Source organism: Arachis hypogaea, chromosome 16, assembly GCF_003086295.3.
Source record: "Arachis hypogaea cultivar Tifrunner chromosome 16, arahy.Tifrunner.gnm2.J5K5, whole genome shotgun sequence".
NCBI classification, from domain to species: Eukaryota; Viridiplantae; Streptophyta; class Magnoliopsida; order Fabales; family Fabaceae; genus Arachis; species Arachis hypogaea.
In genome coordinates, this window is record NC_092051.1 from 52,000,160 (window position 1) to 52,012,314 (window position 12,155).

General features: G+C 37.3%; 1 protein-coding gene across 1 annotated transcript; it reads right to left on the reverse strand.

Annotated features, from left to right (window-relative positions):
* Positions 1–5,386: 5,386 nt before the first annotated feature.
* On the reverse strand, positions 5,387–10,362 carry LOC112757943 (uncharacterized). The gene is made up of 7 exons (XM_072219561.1): positions 9,905–10,362; positions 9,192–9,296; positions 8,800–8,865; positions 8,486–8,545; positions 7,763–7,872; positions 7,619–7,666; positions 5,387–5,612 (listed from the first exon to the last, which is right to left on the reverse strand). The coding sequence occupies exons 1-6, from the start codon at positions 10,010–10,012 to the stop codon at positions 7,645–7,647; spliced, it is 471 nt and encodes a 156-aa protein (XP_072075662.1). The 5' UTR covers positions 10,013–10,362; the 3' UTR covers positions 5,387–5,612; positions 7,619–7,644.
* Between the last annotated feature and the right edge of the window lie 1,793 nt (positions 10,363–12,155).

Consider the following 12,155-nt stretch of genomic DNA (forward strand, 5'->3'; position numbering starts at 1 on the left):
CATCACTAAAAAAAGGATGGAGCAAACAAGAGAGCCTATTCATGGATCTTAAGAGACGTATGAAGAAGCTCATCACCAAGAAATCCCTGAGATGCCTCAAGGGATGCACTTTCCTCCACAGAACTTTTGGGAGCAAATCAACACCTCCCTAGGAGAATTAAGTTCCAACATGGGACAATTAAGGGTGGAACATCAAGAGCACTCAATCATCCTCCATGAAATTAGAGAAGATCAAAGAGCTATGAGGGAGGAGCAACAAAGACAAGGAAGAGACATAGAAGAGCTCAAGGACATCATTGGTTCCTCAAGAAGAAAACGCCACCATCACTAAGGTGGACTCATTCCTTGTTCTCAAATTTTCTGTTTTTCGTTTTCTCTATGTTAAGTGCTTATCTATGTTAGTGTCTTATTACATGATCATCAGTATTTAGTAACTTTGTCTTAAAGTTATGAATGTCCTATGAATCCATCACCTCTCTTAAATGAAAAATGTTTTTAATTCAAAAGAACAAGAAGTACATGAGTTTCGAATTTATCCTTGAACTTAGTTTAATTATTTTGATGTGGTGACAATACTTTTTGTTTTCTGAATGAATGCTTGAACAGTGCATATATCTTTTGAAGTTGTTGTTTAAGAATGTTAAATATGTTAGCTCTTGAAAGAATGATGACAAGGAGACATGTTATTTGATAATCTGAAAAATCATAAAAATGATTCTTGAAGCAAGAAAAAGCAGTGAATACAAAAGCTTGCAAAAAAATAGCGAAAAAAATATAAAAGAAAAAAAGAGAAAAAGGTAAGAGCAAAAAGCCAGTAGCCCTTAAAACCAAAAGGCAAGGGTAAATAAAAAGGATCCCAAGGCTTTGAGCATTAGTGGATAGGAGGGCCTAAATGAATAAAATCCTGGCCTAAGCGGCTAAACCAAGCTGTCCCTAACCATGTACTTGTGGCGTGAATGTGTCAAGTGAAAACTTGAGGCTGAGCGGTTAAAGTCAAGGTCCAAAGCAAAAGAAGAGTGTGCTTAAGAACCCTGGACACCTCTAATTGGGGACTTTAGCAAAGCTGAGTCACAATCTGAAAAGGTTCACCCAGTTATGTGTCTGTGGCATTTATGTATCCGGTGGTAATACTGGAAAACAAAGTGCTTAGGGCCACGGCCAAGACTCATAAAGTAGCTGTGTTCAAGAATCAACATACTGAACTAGGAGAATCACTAACACTATCTGAACTCTGAGTTTCTATAGATGCCAATCATTCTGAACCTCAATGGATAAAGTGAGATGCAAAAACTATTCAAGAGGCAAAAAGCTACAAGTCCCGCTCATCTGATTGGAGCTATGTTTCATTGATATTTTGGAATTTATAGTATATTCTCTTCTTTTTATCCTATTTGATTTTCAGTTGCTTGGGGACAAGAAACAATTTAAGTTTGGTGTTGTGATGAGCGGATAATTTATACGCTTTTTGGCATTGTTTTTAGTATGTTTTTAGTAGGATCTAGTTACTTTTAGTGATGTTTTTATTAGTTTTTATGTTAAATTCACATTTCTAGACTTTACTATGAGTTTGTGTGTTTTTCTATGATTTCAGGTATTTTCTGGCTGAAATTGAGGGACTTGAGCAAAAATCAGATTCAGAGGTTGAAGAAGGACTGCTGATGCTGTTGGATTCTGACCTCCCTGCACACAAAGTGATTTTCTGGAGCTACAGAACTTAAAATGGCATGCTTCCAATTGCGTTGGAAAGTAGACATCCAGGGCTTTCCAACAATATATAATAGTCCATACTTTGGCCGAGTTTAGATGACGCAAAAGGGCATTGAACGCCAGTTCTACGCTGTAGTCTGGAGTTAAACGCCAGAAACACGTCACAAACCAGAGTTGAACGCCAAAAACACGTTACAACTTAGCGTTCAACTCCAGAAGAAGTCTCTGCACGTGTAACATTCAAGCTCAATCCAAGCACACACCAAGTGGGCCCCAGAAGTGGATTTATGCATCAATTACTTACTTCCGTAAACCCTAGTAGCTAGTTTAGTATAAATAGGACTTTTTACTATTGTATTAGACATCTTATGATTTTTAGTTCAACTTTGGATCATATTGATCACGTTTGGGGGCTGGCCATTCGGCCATGCCTGGACCTTCATCACTTATGTATTTTCAACGGTAGAGTTTCTGCACTCCATAGATTAAGGGGTGGAGCTCTGCTGTTCCTCATGATTTAATGCAAAGTACTACTGTTTTATATTCAATTCAACTTATTCTGCTTCTAAGATATCCATTCGCACCCAAGAACATGATGAATGTGATGATTATGTGATGCTCATCATCATTCTCACTTATGAACGCGTGCCTGACAAACACTTCCGTTCTACATGCAAACAAGCTAGAATGAGTATCTCTTAGATATCTAATATAGGGGACCGAGTCCGAGATATTAGAATCTTCGTGGTATAAGTTAGAACCCATGGATGGCCATTCCTGAGATCTGGAAAGTCTAAACCTTGTCTGTGGTATTCCGAGTAGGATCTGGGAAGGGATGGCTGTGACGAACTTCAAACTCGCGAGTGTTGGGCGTATTGACAGACGCAAAAGGAGGGTGAACCCTATTCCATTATGATCGAGAACCTCCAGATGATTAGCCGTGCCGTGACAGAGCATTTGGACCTTTTTCACAGAGATGATGGGATGTAGCTATTGACAACGGTGATGCCTTACAGAAAGCTTACCATGGAAAGGAGTAGGAAGGATTGGATGAAGACAGCAGGAAAGCAGAAGTTCAGAGGAACGAAAGCATCTCTATACACTTATCTGAAATTCTCACCAATGAATTACATAAGTATTTCTATCTTTATTTTCTGTTTATTTATTATTATTATTATTCGAAAATTCCATAACCATTTGATATCCGCATGACTGAGATTTACAAGGTGACCATAGCTTGCTTCAAACCGACAATCTCCATGGGATCGACCCTTACTCACGTAAGGTTTTATTACTTGGACGACCCAGTGCACTTGCTGGTTAGTTGTATCGAAGTTGTGACAAATTATGAATTAAGATGAGAGCACCAAGTTTTTGGAGCCATTACCAAGGATCACAATTTCGTGCACCACAAGCCTTTTCCATCATCTTCTCAGCAACAGATAGAGAATTCTAAGGAGAGCATCTCAGACTTAGCGACCATAGTCTCTGATCTATCTAACACCACTCTCAGTTTCATGACTGAAACAAAGTCCTCCATCAGAAATTTGGAGGCACGAGTGGGTCAACTGAGTAAAAGAGTTACTGAAACTCCTCCCAGTACTCTCCCAAGCAATACAGAAGAGAATCCCAAAAGAGAGTGCAAGGCCATAACTATATCCAAAGTGGCCAAACCTGGAGAGAGTAAAAAGGTAGTGATTTCCAGTGAGGAAGACCTTGCTGGACGTCCACTGACCAATAAGGAGTTCCCTATTGAGGAACCAAAGGAATCTAAGGCTCATATAGAGACCATAGAGATTCCATGGAACTTAATGCTATAGTTCATGAGCTCTGATGAGATTCTTCCTCTGATGAGGATGAAGATATTGTTGAAGAGCAAGTAGCTATCTAGGAGCAATCATGAAACTGAATGCTTTGGTTCAACTGAAATTACCTCAGAAGAAACTAGATCCCGAAAAGTTCTTAATACCATGTACCATAGACACCATGACCTTTGAGAAGGCTCTGTGTGACCTGGGTTCAGGAATAAACCTTATGCCACTCCCGGTAATGGAGAAAATAGGGACCTTTGAGGTACAAGCTGCAAGAATCTCACTAGAGATGGCAGACAAATCAATAAAATAGGCCTATAGACTTGTAGAGGATGTCTTAGTGAGGGTTGAAGACCTGTACATCCCTGCTGACTTCATAATCCTAGACACTGGGAAGGATGAGGATGAATCCATTATCCTTGGAAGACCCTTCTTAGCCACAGCAAGGGCTGTGATTGATGTGGACAGAGGAGAGTTAGTCCTTCAATTGAATGAGGACTACCTTGTGTTTAAGGCTCAAGGATCTTCTTCTGTAACCATTGAGAGGAAGCATGAAAAGCGTCTCTCAATACAGAGTCAAACAAAGCCCCCATACTCAACTTCTAAGTTTGGTGTTGGGAGGCCACCCTTAAGCTCTGAGTCTCTATGAAGCTCTCCAAGAGCTTCACTGTCAAGCTATTGACATTAAAGAAGCGCTTATTGGGAGGAAACCCAATGTTATTTAATTATATTTATTTATAGACATTTGTTTTCCATTGTTATTTTATATTTTCTTTAGGTAGATGATCATGTGAAGTCACAAAAACAGCTGCAGAATTAAAGCAGAATCAAAAATAGCATCAAAAATAGCACACCCTGGAGGACAGGCTTACTGGCGTTTAAACGCCAGTAAGGATAGCAGAATGGGCATTTAATGCCCATGCAGGCAGCATTCTGGGCGTTCAGAAAAATGCCCAATAAAGAAGGATTCCTGGCGTTTAACGCCAGCCAGGGTATCTGGCTGGGCGTTTAACGCCAGGATGACACAAGGGAGGTAATTTTGTTTCCAATTCAATTTTTTTCAATTTTTCATGTTTTAATTCATAATTTTTTGCATCAAACATATTTTAAACGTTCATCTTTCAATTTCTATTTTCAAAAATTAGTAATCTCTCCAATTCTTTTTAATTCTTTTTCAGTTCTTTTCAATTCCTTCCAAAACATTTTCAATTTTCAAATCCTTTCACTACAAGAAAATACGCTTTTTGCCACGCTTTAAAAGCGTGCCGAAAAGTGCAAAAAAGCGTGCCGATAGCTTTTCGCCACGCTTTTTGAGCTATCGGCACGCTTTTGAAAGGGTCACATCTGCCAGCGTGCCGGTTGCTCTATCGCCACGCTTTTGTGGAACTATCGGCACGCTTTTTTTGTTGGCACGCTTTTTTTTCTTGCCACGCTTAAAAGCGTGGCCATAGGCCTTAACCTTTCGGTACGTTTTATAAGCGTACCGAAAATGCACGTATCGCCACGCTTTTAAAACGTCCCAGTATGTATGCTTTGGGTACTCTTTAAAAGCGTACCAATAGGGGAAGATATGGCTACACTTTTTAAACGTGCCAATAGGGTAAACGTATGAGGATATGGGTACGCTTATAAAACGTGCCAGTAGATGAGAATATGGGTACGCTTTTAAAGCGTGCCGATTGCGAAGTTATGGCCACGCTTATTAAGTGTGCTTGTTGAGCCCAAAATTAAGGTATAGCCACCCTTTTTAAGCGTGCCCATAAGTTTGGTCAGAATTTTTTTTTTTTTATTAATCTTCCTAATATTTCGTGCAAAATTCATATAAAATTTTAAAATTATAGACAAAAATAAAATTATATATATTGAACTAATCCAACAAATATAAACTTTCCCATAAAAAAGACATACATATAAAATTGTCACCATAAAAGTAGGTTTTGATGACAAAGTACCAAAAAATAGTCATAACAAGTAAATAAGAATTGTCATTCCAACAAGTGTCACATATCTACTTCTATATACTTAGTTACAAAATATCAAATTTCATGAGTAGTGTGATCATCCATTATGAGCTCCATTGTTTTTATCACTGCCCTGCAGAATTTTAAATAATCTTGTGTTAGTACATGCTATAAAATCGACTTCAATTAAGTCCAACAAATCCAATTCCAAATCCAAATTGAGTAAACATGAAAATGGCAAAGCAACTTAAATTAGATCCCACAACATTGCATATTCAGCCATTAGAACAAAAAACACATATCAAACACAAAAGAAATAGTCCCCTATACATGTTCACAAAAGGAGCTGTTCACACAAATTTCAAATTATTGGAGCAGAGGAACAAACATTTACATGAGTAAAAAATTTTCAGAATTCTGGTTACATTTTGTTTTTTATTATTATCCATTAGCAGATTTGGTGTGTGGAGTCAAAATTGAGTCAGCTAGAAATGAAAGAGGCAAGAAATAACAAGCAAGTCGGAAGATGTTGAGATGGTGTAAAGTGGACTCGCAGGTAACAAGTAATTAAAAGCTAAAAAGAATGCTACAATTCACAAGTGCATCATCATCATGCAATTGGTTTAGCTGAATGGTAAGCAACCCATCTATAACTAAAATCCATATTCCTTTTCCCTAATTAATGCTACACTACCTCAGGATAGTAGTAATTAAATTTAAATGACAAGAAAGAAAAGGGAAAAACCGAGCAAGAGAAAATGACAAAGGAGAATATATGGTCAAAACTCAACAAAAAAAGGGATGTGGGCATGTTAGAGCGCTTTATTCCCAACCGCGATCAACGGCTTCCGCCGAAAATGAGATTAAATTGCCAAATCTCTTTCTTTCACACACCCTCTATCTCAATTCTCAATTCTCAATTCTCAATCAACAGTAATTCAATTCAGCCAGCTACATAAATTCTCAATCAACAATAATCAACAGTTCTCAATTCTCAATTCAGCCAGCATAAATTCTCAATCAACAATAATCAACAATTCTCAATTCTCAATAAAAAATTCTCAATTCTCAATTCAGCCAGCAACATAAATTCTCAATCAACAATAATCAACAATCCTTAATTCTCAATTCAGCCAGCATAAATTCTCAATCAACAATAATTAACAATTCTAAATTCTCAATTCTCAATTCAGCCAGCATAAATTCTCAATCAACAATAGTCAACAATTCTGAATTCTCAATTCTCAATTCAGCCAGCATAAATTCTCAATCAACAATAGTCAACAATTCTGAATTCTCAATTCAGCCAGCATAAATTCTTAATCAACAATAATCAACAATTCTCAATTCTCAATTCTCAATTCTCAATTCAGCCAACAACATAAATTCTTAATCAACAATAATCAACAATTCTCAATTCTCAATTCAGCCAACAACATAAATTCAACATGAAAAATGAAATTCTATAATCTAAATCAAGAGAATGACAATAATACAAGGCTAGGACAGTTACTTACATCATCGGTTGGTGGAATGTGAGTTGCTTCAGAGGAGTGGGGAGTATTTCTTGGTCTACTACTTGAGGCATCCAAAGGAGAATTTTGGGCTGCTTGCACTAAGGCTGCTTGCACTTTAATCCAAGTACTTTAATCATTCGTGGGAATTAGTAACCTCTTGAGGCAAAAAAAGATTGTGAGTATGATATTTAACAACTTAATTACACATAGGACAGCCAAATCATGAAAACAAGGGGACCAGTAGTAGGCCACATCTCTTTACTTTCCCATTAATTCAAAGAAAAAAAAAACTCTTGAATCAAGAAAAAACCACTGGCTAGATACCACATCATGATAGATCATACATCTCTAATATCTCTCACGAAACAATAACTACAGATTCCTCCAAAGTTTTGTGAATAAATATTCTAACACTATAGACAAAACAAAAACAATGCTTCAAATCCCAAGTCCCAATTTGCTACAATTTCTTCGATGTAAGGCATTAGCCATTATTTGTTAGGCTGAACTCTCAAGCAGAAAAAGAAGCAAACTTTTTCAACAATGAGCAAACCAAAACCTTTTAAACCAATAGTGACTAAGCATATTAAAATATTAAAGTTGAAGAGGGCAATAATCATACCTGTTCACTAGTAGGTACTTTCCTCTTCAAGCAGTTTTCATGCAGTAGCTACATAACCGAAAAGTAAAACAAATTAAAATGAGAATGTAATAAACCATGTTCAACTTTTTGGCTTTTTACAATTAGTAAGAAATAATGGCAAACCTGGTAAGCAACTTCAGATTGGTTATATTCACATCTTCTTCCCCAATCACCAACCACCAAAAAATCAAGAGAACCGTCACTTTTACATGTTTGTGTAAATCTCTGAAGCTCTGCAGATGCATAAAGAACCCACAAACCAAAGCTAATAACAACAATAATCGTGAAGAGAAGAAAAGATTTAGACATGGTTATTGTGAGTCTTGAAACAAATGCAAAACCAAAGAGGAAAGATCACTCTGTTTTTGAAAAACGGTTGCTGTTTTCCTACATTTATATATATATAACCAATCCTCAATGTAACCTCCTTAGAAGAATATTAATAATCAAGGTACTAAGTAAGTCAAATTAATGTTAGATCTTGTGAAACTGTGAAAGCGACAGCAATTGTAAGCCACTGGAATTTTTCTATTAACAGTTAATTCCAACTCAATTTTCAAGGAGCATATCTTAGTAATATTTTAATTTTACTATATTTGGCAATTGACATTAGAATCAACTTGAGAGAAACTTGTAATATTTTAATTTCACTTTTAATGGCAACTGCAAAAACCAAACAAGTGGTGCGGTTGATCAGGAAAATAACATGGGTTTGCGAATTGGGAGGCATTAGTTGGTTATATCTGAGGGAATATGCCCAGCATAACTCTTTGCAAATGGATATTCCAACGAATATCCAATAACATATTCGCATATCTATATATAATTAATATATAATATTCTTACAGAATGTTGTTGATGCCTTGTGTTCCCTGATCCATTGCTCAAGTATGGTAAACTAAGGGCCTGAAATAATATCCAAGGAATTTTTTTAATAAAAAATAAATAATTTAACATAGTTTTAGAACTTCAATAAATAATAAAGAGTGTGTTGTAGAAAAAAAAAGTAAAGTGAACCTTTAACAGCGTGCTATATACACACACACACACTATATATATATATATCACTGACTCATCATAGTTGTTTGGGAAAACTGATTATTAGTAAAGGAATGTGTATGTATGGTACAAATATGTGAGAATTGAAGGAACATAATGACCTCAATTTGACTCTGAAGGAATCTGATATACCCAATAGCTTTTAACAACACTGAGGCTGTGTCAGTCTGCAAAAAAAGTAAAATATAAATACCACACACCATAAAATTTAAATCCTCCATAGTCATATAATAAAGCATTATTTGAGTTTTCATAACCTGTATTCAGTCAGTTTAAATCCTCTAATTAAATGTTAAGATGTTTCAGAGCTCATCTTAACACAACATTTAATTTGCTTTGCAAAAGATCTCTTCATAACCCCAATTTTCAATCTCAGATCAGATCAGCCCAGATACATTTTTAATCCATTGAACATTCAGGAAACAGCAACATTGATAATTCACATGCATGTAAATGCAAGAGAAAAGGTTTACTAGAACTTTCAAAGAATTACCTCTTCTACAAGATCCCCAGCAATTCCTCTAACAAGTTCACACAGAATGTTTTCAGTAAATGATTCCTTGATCCAGAAACTGATGTCCTTGTAACAAGGAGGATACTGTAGAAGAAAAAGAGAGAGAAAAGAATTAAAATTCACAGTTAGAATTTAGTAATAAGCACATGACATGATATGTGTATTTGTTAACAAAAATAAAAAAGATCAATAGATCCATAGTGCATACTTAGGAGCTTCAATTTATCTCCGAATTGTAATGTATCTTCCTTGTTCTATATAACAATACAAGCAAAAAATACCCTTCAAATACCCCAATAAAAATGTGCAATTTTGCCTTAAAATTTATAACAGGCAAGATCAAATTAAAGTAGGATATCAGGCATGAAGAACAGAAAACCACCATGCTCATCATTGCTCCTATGAGAAAAGCTATACTCATCATGAACAGGTTAAATGCAAAATGCTTTCCAGAGATGTTTAAATTTGAAAATCAAAATTGCTATCTCAGGTAGATGTAAGAGCAGTTTTCTTTTCCATACAATTCTAAACTCCTAAAGTAAAAGCAATAATGCAGCACCAATGACCAATCACCATCCAGAAAGTAACAGAAAATGATCCGCAATGGAATAATAAGCAGAGAATTAACATTGAAAGAACGCATCAAGCATAATCCCAAGTAAACAAAATCAATAAAGCTAGAAAAAACAAACCTTGATGCTAGATGCGGGATGAGAGGCGAGCAGAACCGCGACACAGAGAGAGGCGAGCAGCACCACGACCAGGGCTGGGTTGGAGATGATGAGGCGGAGCAGAACCATGACAGAGAGAGGCGAGCAGGACCACGACCAGGGTTGGGTTCGAGAAGATGAGGCGAGCAGCACCGCGACAGAGACAGGCGAGGAGCACCGCGACAGAGACAGGCGAGCAGAACCACGACCAGGGTTGGGTTCGAGAAGATGAGGCGAGCAGCACCGCGACAGAGACAGGCGAGGAGCACCACGACCAGGGCTGGGTTTGAGAAGATGAGGCGAGCAGCACCGCCACAGAGACAGGCGAGGAGCACCACGACCAGGGCTGGGTTCGAGAAGATGAGGCGAGCAGCACCGCCACAGAGACAGGCGACCAGGGCTGGGTTCGATCGCGACGATGAAGCTGACAGCGCCTTAGCTTTTAGGGTTCGAGAGGGTTCGAGCCAGAGAAGATGAATTTTTAGGGTTTCTTTGTTTTAGTGTGTAAGTTATTAGTGTGGGTTGTTGGGTAGTAAAAACTGATAACTTAGAAAAAAAAAGTTAAGTGTGGGAAAAATAGGTGGGAAACTAAATTTTTGAGGAGGGAACTCTATCGGCACGTTTTTTTGGGGTGCCAAAATACACAAGGTATAGCCACATTTATTAAGCATACCGGTTTCTTTCTATGGCCACGCTTTTTAAGCGTGGCCAAAAAAAGCGTGGCGAAATATCAAATCAGTGGCCACTCTCGTAAAAGCGTGCCGATTTCTCTCTATGGGTACGCTTTTCAAGTGTGGCAGTAAAAAAGCGTGGCCAAATTTCAAATAAATGGCCACCCTTAGAAAAGCGTGCCGATTTCCCTCTATGGCCACGCTTTTTAAGCGTGGCAAAAAAAAGCGTTGCCAAATCACAAATCAATGGCCACCCTCGCAAAAGCGTGCCCATAGACCACTTTTGGGCACGCTTTTAAAGCGTGGCAAGAAAAAAGGGTGCCAATAGACCTTTTTTCTTGTAGTGTTTTCAACTCTTTTTAATTTTTCTTGTATACATTCATAAGTTTTCAAAATTAATTGCATCATTCTTCTTCTACTCCCTTCTATCTTATTTTGCTCGAGGACGAGCAAAGCTTTTAAGTTTGGTGTGGAAAAGCTCAGCTCTTTGCTTTCCATAATCACTAATGGCACCTAAGGCCGGAGAAACCTCTAGGAAGAGGAAAGGGAAAGCAGTTGCTTCCAACTCCGAGTCATGGGAGATAGAGAGATTCATCTCAAAAGCCCATCACTAGAAAGAGGATGGAGCAAACAAGAGAGCCCACTCATGGACCTCAACAAGAGCACTCCATTATCCTCTATGAAATCAGAGAGGACCAAAAGGCCATGAGAGAGGAGCAACAAAGGCAAGGAAGAGATATTGAGGAGCTAAATCACTCCATAGGATCTTCAATAGGAAGAACTAGCCGCCGTCACTAAGGTGGACCCGTTCTTTAATTTCCTTGTTCTTATTTTTCTGTTTTCAGTTTTTATGCTTTATGTTTTGTCTATGTTTTTGTCTTTATTACATGATAATTAGTGTTTAGTGTCTATTTCTTAAAGCTATGAATAATTCCATGAATCATTCACCTTTCTTAAATGAAAAATGTTTTCTGAAAAAGAAAAAGAAGTACATGAGTTTCGAAATTTATCTTGAAATTAGCTTAATTATTTTGATGTGGTAGCAATACTTTTTGTTTTCTAAATGAATGCTTGAACAGTGCATATTTTTTATAGTGAAGTTTATGAATGTTAAAATTGTTGGCTCTTGAAAGAATAATGAAAAAAGAGAAATGTTATTGATAATCTAAAAAATCATAAAATTGATTCTTGAAGCAAGAAAAAGCAGTGAAAAACACAAAGCTTGCGAAAAAAATGGCGAAAAATAAAGAAAAAAAGAAAGAAAAAGAGAAAGCAAGCAGAAAAAGCCAGTAACCCTTTAAACTAAAAGGCAAGGCTAAAAAGGATCCAAGGCTTTGAGCATTAATGTATAGGAGGGCCCAAAGGAATAAAATCCTGGCCTAAGCGGCTAAATCAAGCTGTCCCTAACCATGTGCTTGTGGCGTGAAGGTGTCAAGTGAAAAACTTGAGACTGAGCGGTTAAAGTCGTGGTCCAAAGCAAAAAGTGTGTGCTTAAGAGCTCTGGGCACCTCTAACTGGAGACTCTAGCAAAGCTGATTCATAATCTGAAAAGGATCACCCAG